The sequence below is a fragment of the Hyalella azteca genome, unplaced genomic scaffold (genome assembly GCF_000764305.2).
Source record: "Hyalella azteca isolate HAZT.00-mixed unplaced genomic scaffold, Hazt_2.0.2 contig7978, whole genome shotgun sequence".
In the NCBI taxonomy this organism is placed as follows: Eukaryota; Metazoa; Arthropoda; class Malacostraca; order Amphipoda; family Hyalellidae; genus Hyalella; species Hyalella azteca.
The window spans coordinates 178,655-199,818 of record NW_025938085.1 but is presented as its reverse complement, the minus strand read 5'-3'; the positions used below and the strand labels follow the sequence as shown (position 1 = coordinate 199,818).

The 21,164-nt window shown below is 37.3% G+C and overlaps 1 protein-coding gene across 1 annotated transcript in view; it reads left to right on the top strand.

Annotated features, from left to right (window-relative positions):
* The first annotated feature begins 343 nt into the window (after positions 1-343).
* LOC108665529 (histidine-rich glycoprotein-like) overlaps positions 344-21,164 on the top strand; it is a 36,945-nt gene continuing 16,124 nt past the window's right edge. Inside the window, exon 1 of the mRNA XM_018152293.1 lies at positions 344-551. Within this exon, the coding sequence (XP_018007782.1) occupies positions 344-551 (208 nt within the window). The remainder of the gene's footprint in view (positions 552-21,164) is intronic.

Here is a 21,164-nt window from a genome sequence, read left to right as displayed (position 1 = left end):
AGCTTATGAATCGAAAACCTACTTCATTTGTTTTTCGACTGTTCGGCGCCATCGTCAGCTTCCGGTCAACCATGTTCGCGTAGGCAATTAGTTCTTTATGCCTGCGTCTTCGGTTCGAAACCTAGGCATTCTGCTGTACTCGGAACTTTCTATGAACAATCACATTGCCAAAGTCACAACCGCTTGTTTTGACACTCTGCGACGAATACGTAGCGTCAACCGCTGTCTCTTGAGTCCGGCCCACAAGGCCCTCATGGTTACACTCGTTCTGACCAGAGTGAACTGTGGTAATGCCACTCTCTATTGACTTCCGACCACGGCACTAAATAAACTGCAATCCGTAATGAACGCTGCTGCGCGACTCGGGTACAATAAGCAAAAATTCGACTACGTGACGCCGATATTGCGCGATCTTCCCTGGCTGCGCAGGCAGCAGCGCTCGCAGTTCATGGTCGCTGCTCTGACGTTCCAATGCCCTCACGGTCTGGCGCCTCTTTATCTCACGGAATGTCGTCAGCGCGTGTGGGATCTGCCTTCTAGAAGACGACCGCGTTCGTTATCAACAGCGGACCTCATCGTTCCATCTACACGTCTATCTACCGTCGGTGACAGAGCGTTCCCGGTCGCCGATGCCAGTACCTGGAACAGTCTACCGGCTTCAGCAACATCGGCTCCTTCGTTGCAGGCGATTCGTCAACACCTAAAGACGGAAATATTTCGTAGAGCCTATGAATCAAGTGCTTAGTAATATTTATCTGTTCTCATCCTTTCTCGTGTCTATTTATTTTTCGTTTGTTATTAAACTTATGTGTAACGTGCCCTCGATCGTTCGTTTGAACCAGACGTTAAGATAACTGCTTCGTAGAATAATAATAATATTGAATGTATCAAGACGATGAACCAAGTAATAAAATTTTACTTTCAAGCCGTATAGTCGATTTCCCAAGGTGAGAACAAGTAATTTGAAAATGATCAAGCCATAGATGCGAGTATTATTCTCCCTGTGTGTGCAACATCTGTTAATTTACTGTTAAACTAATCCAAATGATAATGTTAATTAATTGATCGATGAAAATACCCACTGCTTGGTAGGAAAATAATTTTCAAACAATCTAAAAATTAACCAAGCACATGTAAATTTATCACTAATAATTATATTATTAATATTTATCGCTAATTAATTAAGTAATTCGTGAAAAGTTGTACAAAAATAAACCCGATGGTGCGATTATCCTCAGAAAATTATGAAACTCCAATAGCAAAGTCGAGATAACTCCACAACTTTAGGAATCGTAGGGAAACATCCTTACGCCGTGTCTTGCTAAGTTGCGCTCGTCTTGAGCAGTTGAAGTCTGCAGGCGTACTCATGTGATCGTATATCAGGACAATTTTTCCATCTCCAACAGTAATTCGAGAGCAGAAACTTGCACGGCCGGCTAATAGGCCAGCAAATTTGGTGGCAACTATTCAAATTAGAGCTCGTGCCCGCCTCCCAACGTTTCAACTTTCCAAAAAAACGCAGTTACTCTGAACTCAAAAATGTAAATGCAATTTTCCAGGAAACTTTGAGCGTAGCGCTATAATAGCCATCATGTAGCCTATTTACTCGTGAAAAGAATGTCGTTCAAACTGTCGCTCGTACGAATAGCGATTTTAGTTACCTTTTCTGAAAGTGAATATATTTGAGTGTTGTTTTCAAAGCCTCGCGGTATTACAAATTATTCCATTTTACAAAGTATTCCATTCTTCGCTATAACATATTTTATGCGGATTCAAAAAGTTTTAAACAAAATATTTTGCAATCATCATTCTTTTAGGTCGTGATGTAACAAGTTTTTTTTTTTTTTTTTTTTTGAGAAGAACAATTTAGCAAATTTTCAATTTAAGGGAAGATAAAATTGTTCACATCATGAAATCTCGATAGTTCACTATAATTTTGTCATAATTGTAAAAAAGGAATGAGGAACTGTTATAAGGAAATAAAAAATACCTATAACAACAATTCAACTTTTCTACGTTTTAATAAATCAGTTCCTTGTTAGATTCATATAATCGCAAAATTCAAAACGAGTGTTTACTCGAATGAAACTCACTGTTACCATGCCTCAAAAAAAAGCCTTTCTGAACAGTACATTTTTCACTGACGTTAAGTTGCATCTCATGAATTTTTGTGCACTCAGTTGCCGGTCGAGTAGCCTTGGTGCACGAACGGCAGATTCGTGAATCCGGCGAGCGGAGCATTTTGTCGGAGTTTCGTGGCACGAGGCCTGGGCATTGTCAGGGCACGACAATACAGAGAAACGTTCGGCCTTGAGATATGGACCGCTTCTGGTCAGATTTCACTCTTCATTGTAGTCTTATGAAGACGTGTATCAGAGGCAGCATTTGCAACTTTTCTTGCTCTATGAGCCTTGCTCTTGACGGCAGCTTCGAGAATCAGGCATCAAACCTAGATTTTACTGTTCGAATTAAAAAAAGAGAGGAAAGATTTTTCGAATTTTTGAACTGGGATAAATGTAAGCATTTTGTTCAACGAACCAAAATAAATTCTATATTCCAACAAAATCCTTTCAATATAAATGAATTCAATGAATAAATTCAGACTTTTATCATAAACTTTATTCCACTACAACGATATTTGTTACTACTCCAAAATATGTTCAATATGAATAATAAAACCTTTGAATACCTTAAACCGAATTCTAAGTGCAGGAGTGGTTGAGAAATTGAACGCAGGGTCGCCCGACGGATCTGTCCAGACTTTCATCTGCTGCTGCTAAGCGCCGTCAAGCAGCGCCGTCTTAGCTGCTGCTAAGCGCCGTCAAGCAGCGCCATCTTAGCTGCTGCTAAGCGCCGTCAAGCAGCGCCATCTTAGCTGCTGCTAAGTGCCGTCAAGCAGCGCCGTCTTAGCTGCTGCTAAGCGCCGTCAAGCAGCGCCGTCTTAGCTGCTGTTAAGCGCCGTCAAGCAGCGCCGTCTTAGCTGCTGCTAAGCGCCGTCAAGCAGCGCCGTCTTAGCTGCTGCTAAGCGCCGTCAAGCAGCGCCGTCTTAGCTGCTGCTAAGCGCCGCGCCTTGGCAGCCGGCAGCGCGACCTCGACGCCCCTGGCGTTTTTGAGGAATTACCAAGTCAAATGCGGACCAGGCCGCTATCTGAATTTGTCGCGTTTTCGACAACATTTCGGTAAAAATATATTAGGTTTTCTTACAAGATTCAGCGCTTTCCACGGATTTTCTGCCCCGAATAATAAGTCATATGCAAAACTTTAACCTGCGCTTTATTTTGGCAATATCATTTGACATTTTTATTGTGACTAAAGAAAAACCATTGTATAGGCCAATTTTTAAATCAATTCTTACAATTATATGTAACCTTTAAATTTATGTCAACTATTTCTCTTACCTATATTGTTCATATCTATTCTATCAATATACAAATATTATATCAAACACAGGAAGGCAGCTATAGATACGTAATTAATGAATAGAGTCACGTCCAACAACTCAGAGTGTAAACTTGATACGCGTCCTATGCAGCCAGAGTTAGGAGTGTAATTATTGCTGAAACAAGTGAAACAAAAAATATGTAATGTGCTCAACTTCAAGCGGTTTGATGGAGTAACTTCTCGCCGAGCCGCGGCTAATCCAGTGATGGAGTTTAGGTTATGAAATTCAAAGCAAGAAACTCGAAAGAATCTTAACGCACTAGTTAGTTCGCTTCTTAAAGCAAGTCTTAGAATGTCCAAATGCACTACAGACGATGACGTGGTAGATCGTATGAGCTGTACTACTTACATGCGTATATACCCTGATTGATTTATTTTCAATCAAAACTTTTTTCACTTGCAATCGCTTCTTGTTAAATGCGCACCGTTTTTAGCGCATTTTCTCATTTATGAAAAAAGGCGCTATTGTGCTCGTCATGTCCGTCTGTCCGTGACGGACGGACGGACGTGGGAAAATGCGCTCTCTGTCACTCACTGCAGTGAGTACTGATCTAATATTTTAAGATTTTTCGATAAATACGTTATAGCTACTAATTGAATTTCTGGTTCCCCTGCATTTTCTCCAACGGCAATTTATTCAATCTGAGACGGCAATCAGTTAAACGATTAATACCAAGGCTTGTTTTGAATATGCGTCTGTTATGATCTCTTTAATATAAGAAAAATTATTTCAGCTTTGCTAATATACGTTTTGTAAAATGCATGCGTTGTGAATAAAATCAGAAACAAAGAAACAGATAGGGAATATTAACAACTACAACTATATTTATGTATATTTACGACCCTAAGTTTTCCACTGGCAACTCTAATTACCAGTACTTCAGGTCATCATAACATTCAATATCGAATGAATTTGAATTGCACCTCATATGCCATGGTTCGTTCTCCAAACACTGGTCAAGTTGACCTGAATATGAGCAATCAATTTGCTTGCTAAGATGTACCTCATCGGTAACTCAATACTTGCTCGTTAATTTTGTTACCTTGCCGCGTTCTCACCGTAATTAATACAATTGTATTAATGTAGAAGCAAATGTCATCGTCCGAACGCCTCTGTATTAGCAACACTGCAGTTCTCACATGAGTGTATACTGTTAATTGGCCTATACTGTTAATAACTGTTGACCCAGGATTGCTGGAAAAAAAACTTTTTTTAAATTTAAATCATTTGCTAAAATGCATATAAGTTTGCAAATGATCAATGCTATGCTTTATGTATAATGGTGCTATATAAATGTCGAGCCAAAGGTGAGAAAAACCATGCTTCACTATTACTATGTATACAATAAAATAAGCCAAGACCATTATGAATTTCAGCTTGCGATGTTACTTTCCCAGAATTTGACATCCATCTGCCATTAAAATACCGGGAGGTGCAATTTTATCATGATCGAAAATCATTCTGCAAAAGATTTCGGTAAATTTGCCTTAGTAATGAGACGCTTGATTGAAATCGTTGATCTTGATGGCGGTGAGTGTTTTATCAAGCATCGCTTTGAAAGAAGACCGAAATCAGCTCATTAAATAGGCTTTATATGTTCAATCTACGGTTCGTTTTGCTTTTCATTCACCGATCCTATAAAAAGTCTAACTCCATGATATTTCGTTTCTTCATTTTTTCTGGAAATAAACTGAATATATTGAAGATACCTGGAGCTTGCGGCTTGTTTTATAAAATTACCCAAAAACTATTTATTTCAAACTATTTTTTAATACATACGCAAAAATTTACCCCGAGCAATACTTAATTAATCATTAACATGAAACATTGGGAGCAGCCATTTTCAATCGTTGACAGGTCAAAAGATGATATTGTAGATGAGTTTTGAGCTGATACTGTCATCTGGGTCTCTGTACTGATATTCACGCGGTGTACCTCAGGTGAAACGTGCTGATCCGCTCAGACTTTGTGCAAAAACTTAGCGTCTAGTTAAAGCGCCTAACTTTTTGACAAATCAAATGGCCAACGAAAACTTCCCAGCCGGAGTGGCAGGCAGCCTAAGGGAAAAAGTGAAGCGAACTTGCGTCCAATTGTCGTGTTTCTTGCAAAGGCCGTGAGAGCTATCAACGGCATGTCAAATTTACAGATGTAATATGAAAGATACGTAAAGCTAGCATTAAAGTTAGGAATTATTTTCGCGTCATAGATGAGAAAAATGGAGTTAGGAATTATTTTCGCATCATAGCTGAGAAACTTGGAATCTATAAAAAATCTGTTGATGAAATTAAATCAATGGGGTCTTTTCAAAATTGTTTCAAAACCTGGATGTAAACGGAAATAAAAACTGCGATGGCAAGCTACTACATTATATTGGGGTCAATGTTTGCACTGTACAAGACATTTTCCTTTGCAAAATAACAAATTTTCTCATCACTGACTGTCTCCGTGTAAGTAACCTCTGCACTCACCACAAAGTGAGGCGGGACATTGTAATGCTGAGTAGCAATCGTCTAAAAGTATTCATGTCATGGCTGCTCCGGCCCGTCATAGACCATGCCATACATTATTACTGCATGCAGCTACCAAGCACTAATGTCTAATTTTCTGGGCTGTATTTTTAGCAGTAAACTTTATCGGAAGTAACTTATACTATTTTCCCAACAGTAGCTATAATTAGGCGATCTCTTGCTAACTTAATCCTAACTACTAACCTTTTTTTATATAGACACATACGCGAACAAACCTTGATGATTGCGAATGTTGAGAACTCGAAGAAATATGCCATTACTTCCAAAAATGGAACACAGGAAGTGATGAAGTGATCATACGTATAGGATAGCTCGAATTTCAGCATTTTAGCATCGCGGCCTGATTAGCCAGACCTGCGTATAATTGAAATCATTTCCACATATGCTTTCATTCTACATATTTTTAAGCTTTTAATTAAAGCAAAGCTTTTTATTGTTTTTTTAGGCAACTCTGTGCATAAGTTACGTCATGAACAGATGTCCATATTTTATTTTCTTATTAACACGTTTCCTGGTGGGTCACCACTGTGTTACGTGTACGGCGACGGCCAATATCGATGCTATTCTCCTGTTGCGACGATGGTATATGTACGATAACTTCAGTTGCATCTGAGATAGCACGGAGTGAGGTTGTCAGAGTTTTGTTCTCATATGTTACAGCTTGATTAGGTAAGAAAAACAGTGACCCACGGGTGGGTCCCATCGCATCTGAAGATAATGTTTTCGCTGTAATGCGATGGGACCCACCGGTGGGTCCCATGTTAAAAAATTGATAATTGATCCTTTTTGGGGATAAAGGGATAAAAGGAATGTTGTAACTTTATCAACAGGGGATAAAAGGAATGTTGTAACTTTATCAACAGTTCCAGAACATGATGACACTTTGGTAGACACAGGTAAAATCACAAGGGCTGGTTTACCTATCAAAAAGCCTCAAAGTGTGTTAGACTACAATGCTTGCAAAAAAGGGGTTGATGTATCAGACCAAATGTCCTCCTATTATTCTCGTCTAAAGAAGTCGAGGAAATGGTACAAAAAAGTTGCCTTAGAATTAGTTACTGGTACTTCTATTGTGAATGCGTGGGTACTGTACAATAAATACTACTCAAAAAAGAAAATTACAATGAGAGCATTCAAGGAATCCATTGTACTGTACTATACTTGTGGCGTTATGGAGGAGAAAATAAAGCTTGGAAAATCTTCCCTGAAATTTTCTGCAACATCTGGACATTATCTTCAGGGGAAGGGCCCAAAAGGAAAACAAGAAAAAGGTGCCGCGGCTGCTATGAAATGATATCCAAAAACGAAGGTTCCAAAGCGGCTAAAACCGAATCTCGAAAAGTTTCTACATTTTGTGACTTGTGTGATGGGTCGCCTTATCTCTGCCTACCATCTTTCAATATGAAACATGAAAAGTAAAATATTTATTCACTAACAAATGTAATTATATTTTTATTCTGCATATTTTGAATAAAATGAAATTTTCATGAATTAGAAGTTCGATAAACCTTCGTTCTTACATATCTTTCTTTAATTTAACCTTTATATAGTAATACTAGGACGCATATATAACGCGTAGTCAATATAGACTTATATTTTTTTGCAGATTATAAAAGGAAGAAAAAATTAAAGTGGGACCCACCGGTGGGTCCCATCGCAGGTGTCGTGCATAGCAGCAAAAGAGCCGTCGCAGGAAACGTGTTAAGATTCAAGTTTTTTATATTTTTGCTGCAAATTTAGATATTTCGTAAAATGTATAAATCTGGTTGTTGATAATGGAACTGCGCGGCTGTGTTGCGTTTAATTATTAATTTACAGCAAAAATGGAGAAGCGACTGTGTAGAAAATATAACCAAACTTATCGAAAAGCTTCAAATTATAAAAAAAACTTTGACTTTTGAAGATAAAATTCTTATATAGTTTCCTGGTTGGTGATTATTATCGGCGAAAATATTTGTATTGCTTCAAGTTCGCGAACTAATTAATTCTCGGTAAAGATTGTTACTAGGCTGTCAAAAATTGAAACGTTCCTCTATCGAAAATGTGTCATATGAATGGACCATGATGATAATGAATGATGAGCGTTTAGGCTGTGCTTAAAAATATAATAGTTTGTAACTGTTTTGCGGTTAATAGCAAGCAGGTAAATAGCCGTCTTGAATGAATAGTAACCATGTATCTATCTAAAAAAACAGCTTATGTGAGTAATAATGTATTTTAGGAAATATTGACATAAACTACTTACAGACGTCAATTAGGCTTACACATGACTTCTCAGGTTGCCACAGCATTTTCCATTGAGATTTATTGTAATTAAATGACAATAATTCACATTGAAGTTCGATATGATTCCTGGTTTTTTCAATGGGGTATATTTGGATGGATGTGGTCCGCATTCATACACTTCATGCGGGCCCTTGAAATATTCTTGCCGGCAATTATCTCCAAAGACAGCAACTCACTCGTTGTTCGCTTCATGTTTGTTAAAAAATCTAAGGTACACTTACATGCTCAAACGACTTCGAGGGACGTTGATTATCTTGAATAAATCTAAACTGAGATTTTGTTCGTCATCCGGCACGTGACGGCGATCACAGCTCCGTGAAATGAAGGGCTTATGACATTGGTCTGTTGCTGCCCCCTTTACTAGAGCGCGGTTCTTAAAATTTGAGAGCTTCATCATTAAACTCATGCACCAGAACCTCCTCCATAAATTGGATCAACTGTTACAGGCTCTGAGGTGAATAAAGTTTTAAAGTGGAGTGTGGTCTAAACTGCATCAATCTTGAATGTCTAATCAAGATGCACACTCTTTTAAATCATCCGGATGAATAAACACGTTTTGAGTTTTCTAAATTTTGATAGTGCAAAGAGTTAAAACTAAGTGTTCACAATTCAGGGTGTTGTTTCTTGATCAATAATTCGTAAGTTGACCAATAAAAAGAACGTTTAACCTTATGTCCTTTTCACCTTTTACCAGACTTGTTACGTACAACATCTTAATATCTTAGCTACACTATCATTTCGGGTTGCTTTTCCATCCTGTCTTTTTCGCTGTCGCCAAAAGTCATCACATTAGGTCGCTCCCGAGACTCGCAGGTCGCAAAAAGCGTCTCAGTTGCGAGTTGACTGGGGCAATATGAGATCTTCAGGTTTTTTCTAATAAGCCCAAGTTTTGCAGACACAACTCTCTGCACTCTGACGGAACAATGAAAGCGTCCGTTTTTGCCGAAGCTATGGGATCACTGAAGTGTCTTTTGATTCACTTCTTTCGGACTGGTCTCAACGGAGCAGTTGGTTTTGTTTCAAAGAATAAACTGCGGAATCTGGAACGCTGTAAATTCGTCAAATTACGGTAAAAAGTCCACAGATTTTTTTTGGTACAGGCCAGCACTTAATTTTCTGCTGGATGCCTTTCTGATCTCTCTTTTTTTAATATAATGGAGTAGACCATTGTATTTATTACTTTAAAGCACGAGTCCACTTCACCAGCACTGACATAAGATGACTAATACTTCACAGTCCTCCTTTCTGACAATGCGACCACAAATTTTGTACAGGATATGGCCATACCAAACAATATTCTAATGACCAACAAAAGTAAAATATCACAGAAATTAATAATTAAATAAATTAATTAATTGGAACATTTTCTATGAATTTCATTAGTAATTAAACATCTTTCAGCCCTACTTATAATCTCATAGCAATTTATAGTTTAATGTTAGGATGTGGTTTCAAATGTTCACCATCCACCATCAAATGTTCACCATCCTTCAAATGTTCACCAAATGTTCAGACATAGAACATCGATGAGTTATAGAAAATAAACGTAAATAAATCCAGAACTACAAAGATATTTTAGTAATGGAACTAATCAGATGAATACATGTCATTATCGGACACCAAGTTTCAGTTAATAAGAACGTACTAAGTCATGTTACATCATGGTGTTCTCTTACTCATGGTACAGCAAGTTTTCTCTAACTACTGATAAGACATGATGTTCTCTAACTCATGATACAACATGTGGGTCTCGAACTCATGACACAACATGCTGTTCTCTAACTCATAATAGCGGTTTCAGTGTTTATTAGGCCGTAGGCCTGCCGCCGATTCTTAACATCGCAGAACATTCACAGCATTTTGCGGTCTCGAACTCGCAACTCACTGCTACAATTCTGCTGTGCTTAACCGCCCGGCCTCCTCGCCGATTCTGACCAGAAACTGGCGCACAGAGCTGGGATCGAACCCGCGCCTTTCTGCGCCAATCTTGGTACTCTGAACTTTAACCACTGAGCCACCCTGCCCTGTAGACAACACATGTACAACATGTTGTGAACAACATGTTGTGTTATGACACAACCTGTTGTTCTCTAACTCATGACACAACATGTTGTTCCTTAACTCATGTCAAAACAACTCATTTCACGACATGTTATCTAACTCATGGTGCAACATTATTTTCTGACGCATCTAACAAACATCTCCAATTTGTATGTCTATTATGTCAGAAATAGGTGATTCAATGGAAATAATTCACCTCTAAAATTTTTAATACCTGATATTAATGACTTCCTTCAGGATTCACACAAATGTATTATTCACATGTTTGCATGCAGTGGTCGCCATGCCATTCAATTGGTTAAAAATTCAAAGCTCATGACGAATGCGTGCATTTGACATGATCGTTTACTGACAAATCATGTTTACTGTGCAGATCAGATTTTCTGATTTGAATCTCATTTATACCCATTTTCCTTTTATTTTCTAAATAAATTTTACCTTTTTCTGATATCAAACTATGAAGAATACCAATAAATTGCCAATTTTTTTAACTGTCAGAAGATTCCAACAACAAATCAATGCATCTGAGCTCATGAAATTGTACCAATTCCTAGACGAGTGCCTCCTTCACTGATAAGACAAAATGAGATCTAAATGTCTGAAATTGCTTCATATTTTTTTTATTTTCTTGAAAACTCGTGGATGACGATGAAAGTTGACTCACAGTAATCCAGCACAGTTATATCAAAGACAGCATTATACAAGATGCAGATGAATTCGTAAGAATCCCATGTTGCAGTGGATTTTTATAAAAGGTACATGAATTATTCTATCTTTTAACCAACGTTTTGAAGATGTTTCTGTACATTGAGCTAGCACTTCACTCAAGCTCAATCATGTGACGTGAACGCGTTCAAACAAAAGCTTCAAAAGGGCGTCTGGCCGAGTAATATCCCTTCACCCTTTGAAGCGCACGTTTTGTCAGCCTTTAGGCGACTCACTTTTTCTGCCATGCGCTAATAACAGGTCGCCACGCATCTAAACTTCTGCTTCAAATCTTGGTTCCTTGTGTACTCAAAAGTCTTGACTTAATTGCCTTGTGCCATTAATCCTGGTATGGTTTATTTTGTTTTATTAAAGATTTTATAATTCACTGGAACTATGACCTAATCGCATATGTACTCACATCGGAATAACTCGAATGTTCATGTCAAATTTTGAAATGCAAATTTTTTTAACATTTAGTTACTTTCTTCCCTAGCGCGATCTTAAAAATGAATGAAATGATTATATAAGCTCGAATCAGTTGTCGATATGGTTAACTGTTATCTGTGTGGCGACAGTTTTGCGGTAAAGAATACTACCAATTGACAGAACATATACCAAAACGAAGGGGGAATATTGATGCCTATTTTATTCGGGGCCCCTGAATTCTTCCAACATTGTGAATTTTCGAGTAATCATCGCCTCATGTTAAAAATTTCAAAAAAATTATTTTATTGTTAAAATTTGATTAATATAGGAATCCGATCAAAATTGGCACGTTCGACACAAAAAAAATGAAAGCCTTTTCTTTTTTTCAAACGATCAGAGCCTGACGCGCTTGATGCTACTGCAGTAACTGGGAGATAATTTGTTGATAAAGCTGATGAAGTTCACGAGGACTTACCAAATTTGGAAGATATCTTCACATAAAAGTTCAAAACTTGTGGATTTCTTTTCCTTCTATTTGTTTATTATTCGCCAGAGAGCAAACATATTCATTACAGTATATTAGAAAAATTAAAATATAGGAATGAATGAAATGAAAATATAAGATTTGACCACGTCTGGGCTGTCGCCGATTCAAGACAACGCAAAATTTTCTAAATTGCTGCGCGTCTCAAAAGCTGGCCCAATATTGATAATCTTATTTACGTGCTCTTCTTGTCAATTTTGACCCGTAGTTTGATATCTTGCAGATGCTGCTGTGATTGTTTGAACAATGCACCTCAATAATATACAACCTCGCTCCATCACACAAAAATTCATAACAGTAATTATCCACTAGTTGATTAAGGTTTGCAACCGAACTAATTCCAATTAATATTCCCCTTCTTCTATTTTCGATAGTAATTTCTATCAGAGATTTCCGGAGCTTTACCTACTCCTTTCAAACTGCGCTTCATCAGACCACGGCTGCCATTGCGCTCTACAATGTTTTCTCGTTACGACGTGAAAGTAATTACAGGAGACTCCTGGTTTCTCTTGAACAGAAAGCTCTTGGTGTTGTTATGTAAGACGCTATCGGTTATGTTAGTTAAGCCAGAAACTCTCAATTGTCTTAGTTAAGAATGGAAACTCAATTGTGTTAGTTAAGCCAGAAGCTCTCAATTGTGTTAGTTAAGTCAGAAGCTCTCACTTGTGTTAGTTAGCAAGAAGCGCCCAATTGTATTAGTTAGGCAAAAAGCTCTCAATAATTTGTGGTTATTAGGCATGAATCTATCAATTGTGTTAGTTAGGCAAGAAGCTATCAATTGTATTAGTTTGGTAGGAAACCTTCAATTGTGTTAGGCGTGAAGCTCTCAATTGGTTTAGTTAGGCATGAAGCTCTCAATTGTGTTAGTTAGGCAGAAAGTTCTCGATTGTGTTATTAAAGCAGGGAGCTCTCAATTGTGTTAGGCAGGAAGCTCTTATTTGTGTTAGTTAGGCAAGAAGCTCTCTTTGTGTCTGTTGCGACACAAACTCTCAGTGGTGTTCTTTAAGCCAGAAGCTCTTTGTTAAGCTGATTAGGCAAGAAGCCTTCGATTTTGTTGATAAAGCAAAATACAAATGTTGAATGGTGTTGTGTTGATGAAAATTAAAGCTAAAAATTTAAAATTGATTTGAAAATTCTCTGGGATTTGAGTTATCTGACCGGGCAAAATGCCTCAACTCTTCTCACATGGTCACTCGCTTTCCTCGATCGTGAGATTTTTATTTAAAGGAGCTGATGTATGAGAATTTACTACTGAATCTCGGCATGTTGAAAATGGTCTTTCACACGCAGAGGAAAATACACCCAGAGGTTAAAATAAATACTATTGCTTACGCCTGTTCATAGATTACAATCACAACACGACGCAACAATACCTAATAATGCAATTAGCGTCTGTTCCGTCTCTTCCTGTCATTTCATTATCTCCTGGCTTTTCCTCTTCACTCTGAGCCGTCTTCTCTTGTTGCCAACTTTCCAATAAACAAGGCACTACCACACCAATGTCCTTGCGGTAGTGCACTATAACCACATCAATGTTCTTGTGATATTCCTGGTTGCGTTCATGAGTACATGCGTAAGTCATTGGCTTATACTGCGTGTATTTTTTCAGCTAAAATGCATTACCAATACTTTAGTTGACAGTGCTGGATTTTTGGCATGTAATTCATTTGCTAAGCTCTGATTGTATTGAGAAAGTTTGTAAGCGTTCGACGGTAAGAATGTTTTCATCATTGCCTATTTATATAGTTCGTACAGGAATTAAACTACTGCCTAAATTGCATGACTAAACCTAAGGATATCTAGTAGGTATAACTTCCATCATATGCAACATACTTCCCAATTCGTTGTAGCTCAGTCAAAACAATAACAATGAGTGGAACTTGATCAGATCGGCAGAGGAAATGTAGCCTTTTCCCAGTTTTAGGTAGTAAAGGACATTATTTTTTCTAATTTTTGATGGCATTATGAATAATAATGAAGAAATATTTAAATATATTTGGGCAAGGTGTAACTAGGGTATTCGATACGCAAATTTCGACACGGTTGCGCTCTCCAAAAACGAATCTTATCTTTACTATCCAACCAAGAATTACACGGGTACATTTAAAAAATTTTACGTTCTTTTCTAAATAATTGATCCAATTCGATTTTTCGTCTTTACAATTCAAGCTCAAACAAACTTTCTTTATTTCAGTCTGCGCACTGCAGTTTTGAATTGAAAGCCTGCACGCCACAGGATAAAGAGCCACACGCCCGCTCCATCAACTTTAAATAATGACGACCCCTGGGAAGGACGATCATAAAATTGGCTATCGCCCCACTTTTTCTATCGTCGATTGAAGACAAACAAAAGACACGGCGCTTCCTGCTGGCATCTGAGCGCCCAGCTGCGAGGTTGCGATAAGTGCTGTCGCATTATCTATTAGAAAGATACTGTATTTTTGAGACCTTCCTGATACGGCATTTGACTGCCATAAAACTCTTCAAACTCTACTGCTCATCGCAGATTAATTTCTGAGTCATATATATGAACGTTCCAACTGATGCTTTGTTTTTCTCGTAATAATCTTTAAGAATTCATCATGGAAGTGCAGTTTAATTCCAAATTTTAAGTAAGAAATTCTTGGTTTTTGCTGCTCAAATGGAAGCCGTTATTTATTGGCCATCAGTGACCGTACTTCGTTAAATGACTAATTATTTAATTCTTTTTTAAGCAATTGCACCAATTAATATTGCCGTCGACTCGCCAAACGGCAAAAAATACTATGGATCTTAGCCTTATAATCGAGTGCCTTCTTCACTATAAATTGCCTCTGCATAGATTTTGACTCGTTAATAAAATTTTTCATTTGAATGTTAACAGCACCATTGATATTAATGATTTATATTCTCCTAATTTAACACGATTTAACACGTTTAGAATATTTTATTATCATGCACAGTTTATGGTTTTCACCTTGGAAAACATTAAACTGATGGAGAACATAGACATAAGCATATGAGAGCAGGAAGTTCAGAAACAAAGGGATTTAGACAAACGACCAGAAGAAAAACAAACCAGAGAGCCCGAAGTATTGAAGAACGAAAGCAAGCGAGACGCGCGAGGTGGCAGCTGTTTTGTAGCTGCTGCAGCTAACGACCCTCGAGCCCTCATATAGGAGCCGTCGCCAGCCCGACCAGCTAAAAGAAATTCAATTAAGAACACAAAAAAGGATCCAGCGAGAACATTAGCCGCTACGAGTCACTGCTTTCTTGTAGGCAATGAAGCCAAAAGATTGCGTTAGCATGAAGCTCCGACTTCTATTGAGTGTCCTTCATAATTCTTGATGAGAAGTAACATAACGCCGTTTGGCTGCTTGTCTTTTGATGTAATGAGTGTAATAGGAAATGCGTGTTACTTTATTGATGACATTTTTTTGACGAGCCTCGCGCGTAAAATGTCAATGCCTATACGCACAAGTATATCTAAAATATTCTCAGTCAGCGGAAATTACGCTATGTTACGATGTTCTGGTGAATGAATGGTGAATGAATGAATCAACGATGTTCTGGTGAAATAGTTTAATATTAGTTGATGTTTGACGGAGAGATTATTCAGCCTTAAATTTAAATTTGGATTACTGGTTTTAAAATTGGACTAAAGTGCTTTATATTACTGAAGAATGGCTAAAAATCAGTATATGCAAGTTCATATTGGAAAAAATCATCTCCAAATTGAAAAAAATGTCGGAGCAAATTTCTATTTATTTCATTAACAAACACAATCAGTTACAGAAGTTTAATGATCAAGCTCACCCCCTAATATAGGCAGTTCGAGACGCAGAAAATGCAACACAACATTATGATTAATAATTTCAAGTATTCAACATTCAAATGATACAAGAACATATTAAGTGTCCCAGTGTTTTATTAGTAAGATCTAGTAACAGAATCCGATTGCTTAACCATGTACTTCACATTCTCATTTGAAGAAAATGTTGCTAAATTGCAAAGAGTAACAACATATTATCTTTCCTAGTGCTGAGGTAGAAACGTAAATTTCTCATGCGTTTTGTCTGTTCATTTTTTACCAACAATTTGGAATATAAACACGAAAAAGATTGAGTATATATTAGATTGATTCAAGTTCAAATTCAGTCAATTGACAGCAAAATTAATCCTCATTTATATGTTACTTTAGCATAAAATCAAATCGCACCACATTACCATTATCCTAGATCAAGTGATATTATTGCAAGGTAAACTGCAAAATTGCACCGAAAATATAAAGTAGGAAGTAATATTCACAAAACACATATTTAAGCGAAGCTTGCTGATAACGGAAACAAATCTATACTTTTAAGCAGTCTATTGTGTCTAATTTCTTTTGTTAATTTGATGAAGTAAAAAAGCTTAAGAAGAGGCGTAGCTCCGAGGTCCCTAGCGCACCGAGCGCTAGCGCGGCGAGACGGCCAAGGTAATTAGCTGTTCTCGGCTCTCGCTTTCATTTCGCCTTCTCCTCAGCGGAGGAAAGACAAATGCTAGCTTGTGAACAACGCCATCCGATCTCTCAAGAATTAATATTTTTGGTACGCTTTCTTATAAATAGTCTGTTATTTTTCATGCGTGTATTAAAGGTATTGTTTTAATGGCTTTATTCAAGTAGAGTTCATTTGTCAGTTTGACGAATTTAATGTTATTTTTCATTAGAAGCATTGAAAATTGTTTATCTAAACCTCAAAGTCCATTTGGTTATTAACTGTATGGCCACATGCACGCTGTTATTCTGTTGGTGGGTACTGGGTGGGTGGTATTGGTGGGTGTGTCCATCTGTATTGTGTTTGTTGGAATTTCAGTATGTTATATGCACGGTAATATAATTCTTCATTAAATTTAACTGTCAATTGCTAAAATTTCATGCATAGACATTGGCAAGATTTAGAGGGGACCGATCGGTTTCAAGCTAAATGCGAGGACGGAGGACAATTAAGCAGCGTCAGAATGTCGGCGTCAGAATGTCGGCGTCAGAATGTCGGCGTCAGAAAATAATTTTTCAGCTAGCCAGTCAGTAACACAGGCAAGCGTTTTGAAGAAACTGATTTGTCAAGCACCAAGCGTCAAAAAATCATTGCCAAAAATTTCCTATTCTCAATTCTAGTCATAAATGATGAGCAGCTACTCTGGAGCTGTCTAAGTTTTTGTTGGAATGCCATTACTTGCGTAGGGACATTTGATCCAGAGCGATAGGTTCGATGGTTGGTCTTATAGGCCTGAGATTTACGGAACGCAATTCAAGCCATTGAATGCGCCTATGATGATTATGTAAATTATTTTAATTAAAGCTAAGTAATTATACTGCGGAACAAATTCTTCCAAGTACAGTTATTCTCCGTAACAGAAATAATAAAATCAAATAGAGCAAAGGTGCGCTAAATGTTTCCTATTTTTGCATTGATGGATTAATAACAAAAATTAGCGATTACGAGGCGAATAATAATAATAAAACATCTCTGAACATAAAGCTCTCCAGCATCAAATAGATCTAATTCTGTTCGTTTTATGGCAAATTTCTCCAATTTACGATAAACTTTTTCCAGCTTTCTAAGACATTTCTTAATATTTCAGTTCATATATTACCATGGGCCGGGTCAATGCGGTGCCGTCAGAGAATTTTTGTTGGAAATTTTTGAGAGAAGCTGCTGTGTCTGACGGGCAGATCCCTCAAAAACCATTCTTTTTTATTCCCTCCGACCGGAGACCGTCATATTTCAAACGTTTTTTCTCCACGGCGTCCTTCTCCTATAGACTCCATAGGGAAACTTGCTTCATCTTGAAACTTTTGCTCGTAGCCGTAGAATGAATCCTATGAAGAATTCACTAAACGACTCCCAAAGATGAATATCTGAATTTATACTGATATTGTTCAATTTTTCAATATGAATAAGCGTTTAAGGAAAAACATTGTAAGAGAAAAGGTTTATTTCGACTTTGTAGACTGGAAGCTTTTAGTGAGCTGGCAATAAAAAGCTTCTTTCTGGGATCTTTACACCTTCATAAGTTGAAGTAGAATATTTCCTCTGTGCACAGCCAAGGTGTGCCGAGAACCTTCGGCCGAGCGCCATGGCGGCGACTTCATTTCTCGGTCTTGTCGTTAACAAGCCTCCTAAGACTACACCCGCAGCCTCATTAGGACGTGGCTAAATTTATTGTTCTCGTTATTCTCGTCGATCTTTTGATTATGAAACTTTGTAAAATAATTACGTACTAAGTTATTACTTAAGACATTTGATCGTTGCTGAAAATTTTTAAAGCTAGTCATATATATAACTTTTTGCGTTAATCTCTAAATCCACCATTATATTCATTCGCATGATTGAACCGATGCATCGTAATTATCGTAGATTCTTTATGTACATTGACGTGACCGCGCCGTGCAGTAATCGTCGTGCGTAGCCGCTGGTCCATCTTCGGTTGGTCGGCCTTTTACACTAAATAAATAAATAATAAATTTCCTGCACACTAGGGCGTACGTGAAGTATGTTTAATTTATATCTGTATTTATAATATGTGATCTGTAATGTACTAGGCTTTTGGATTTTTGACATTTATCATTTTATTTACAATCATATTTGATGTAACCTCGGCTATCATTGAGTTTAATCATCACTTTTTCTCGTGATCTTGCTGTATAGGTGCGTTTAGATGATATGATATTTTTGATTTGACTATTTTGAAATTTAACTATTTTGTGTGTATATTTCGGGTTTTACTGTTGTATTTATTCATTAGCTAGATATTTGAAAACGTTATTTTATTCATTAAAGGAAGGCCTTGAACACGAACCTCAATTACTCGCTCGACGACCTAACTTGAAGCAAGAAGAAGTATTAGAAAAAAAAAAGAAAAATCAGTTACGCGCGATTAGGCTTGTAAGGTTCGTTAGATAGGTTTGGTCAACTTGCATATTTTTTCAACCATTTCGTTTTAAATGTATTTTTCCTATTAAAATCCGTAGTTCAGTAAAGCTATTGTTACGTTTGCAGTTAGTCGGAAATTCCATAAGATATTTATGAGTATTTCTGAAATTCGCTACCACAAAGAGCAAAAGACCAATTCGTTATATTCATGTGATTGCATTCTTTTGACTGTTGCTCATTGTAATCTATTTCCGGTTGTGTGGATCGTTCTACAAGGAGAGTCCGGTAAATTCAGCTTGAAAAAAGCTGCATGCCTTTATTATAGGTCTTTATTATAAGGCAGTACATATAGTTTTTCTGCACTGCTATGAGCATCTCTAGAAATTTCAATCATTGTCCGCGTGTCTCGCAATTTTTTTAGATTATTTCTAAAGGTTCGGAAGTTGACTGTCGGAAAAACGACGCGAATGCACCACAAGATAAAAATTATTATCCCTTCATTACGGGAATTAAATTTTTGGCGATATCCACTCGCAAAACTCATCCAGGTTTTTATTAACCTATTTACACCCATTGACATCAATGTTATCTTTGCCACCAGTCAGTTCCGCGTTCGACTGCGCAATGGTAGCATTGATCCGCGACCCCCGTTGATTTTTGCTGCAGTGCAAAATTTAATTCCTTCGCTAATTAAATTGGAATTTATTAAAAACTGAGCTCTGCTCGAATGCAATATTCTCGCTTTTTCTTTCAGCGTTTTGGTCATTCTAGTTCGATGGAGCTAATATATTTGTCGACTATTTTGAAGCATTTCCAGTTGATGCATTTTTAGAATAACATGTTTATGGTTTATTAATTGGACTTTGTTTTACTGGATCACGAAATAATGAATTTCTATCTATTACATTCGGAAGCGGCATTAATCTGACCTGAATGAGTCAATTGTTAATTGATGACTAATTATCATAAATAGGTTTTTAAGCAAAATATGTTATAGCTCGCCGTCAAAATACAATTCTCGACTACGATAAGTGTCCCGCAATCCGAGTTCGAAAGATTTTTACTGTGGAACATTGCCACTAAATGCGCAAATAAATGTTCAGGAGTCAAGTTTTAAAATACAAATAAAATGTAATCGGTAGAGGCTCTAGAGTCATGCGGCTAAATCGAGCGCTCAATAAATAAAGGAATGATGCAAATATGCACCAAATAGCTTCTTGACAACGGACATATTAATTCGTAACTAATGGCCATAATGGACCTTACATAGATGAAACGTTGGTACTTTGAGAGCTCCGGAGAGATTCTCTATATTGGCCTCAGCAGCAGCCAGAGTTGAGAGCTGCTGAGGAAATCTCAGTATTATTCTCTGCAGGTACTAGAGTTTCGAGTTGCTAAGTAGATCTCTGTATAATTCTTTGCAGGTGCTAAGGTTTAGATCTATTTGCGGGAATCTCTGTATAATTCTCTGCAGGTGCTATATGTAAGGCTGAGAGCTGCTGAGGAAATCTCTTTAAGCGGCGAGGCTGGGCCCGATATGCAGCAACCGACAACGCGCGTTTGCTAAGCATTCGCCATGCGCGGTAAGATTTGCTTCTTGTCGCCGCCTCTTAAATATTGAATTCCATGAGCATATAGATTGGATGTCATTATTCGCAAGAAATTATAAGTGAAATTCGCATAAATCAATTTCAACCCTAAATCAGTAGGCATATCAGAATAACTTTGAAACATTCACTTTCAATTAGTGGCATAACTTTAGTCATAATTACTTTAATTCTGTAATAATTTAATATTCTGCTGCAAAACGTCGTCATATTTTTTACAAGCCAGCCACTAAACATTGCCTCTTCGTACTCTGCATCCGAGATCTGAATACATTAGCCGCTTGAAATAAAGTACGATTACTTTAATTTATGTAACAATAATGGATGTTAATGGGCAGGGGCACCGTAATATTCTACCGTAATGGAAACAAGGCAGCTTCGCACGTGGCTGCCATTAATTATTCCCAGCCGTATGTGTACCAACAAACTTTTTCTGTACACAATTGCCGGAGAATTTTGATAATTTAATAAGTTATTATATAAAGTCAGCAATACGACAATGACCAAACTGGGTAATCATATAATATATGAAGCGATTTGTTTTAATTTTTTTAATGTATTTCTATAATTGGAAACTGTTATAATTCACGCATTTATTTATGCAGGGTTGAGAAGTTCACGACACAAATACGTTATCTAATTAATTATTGATTCATTTGTGTATTA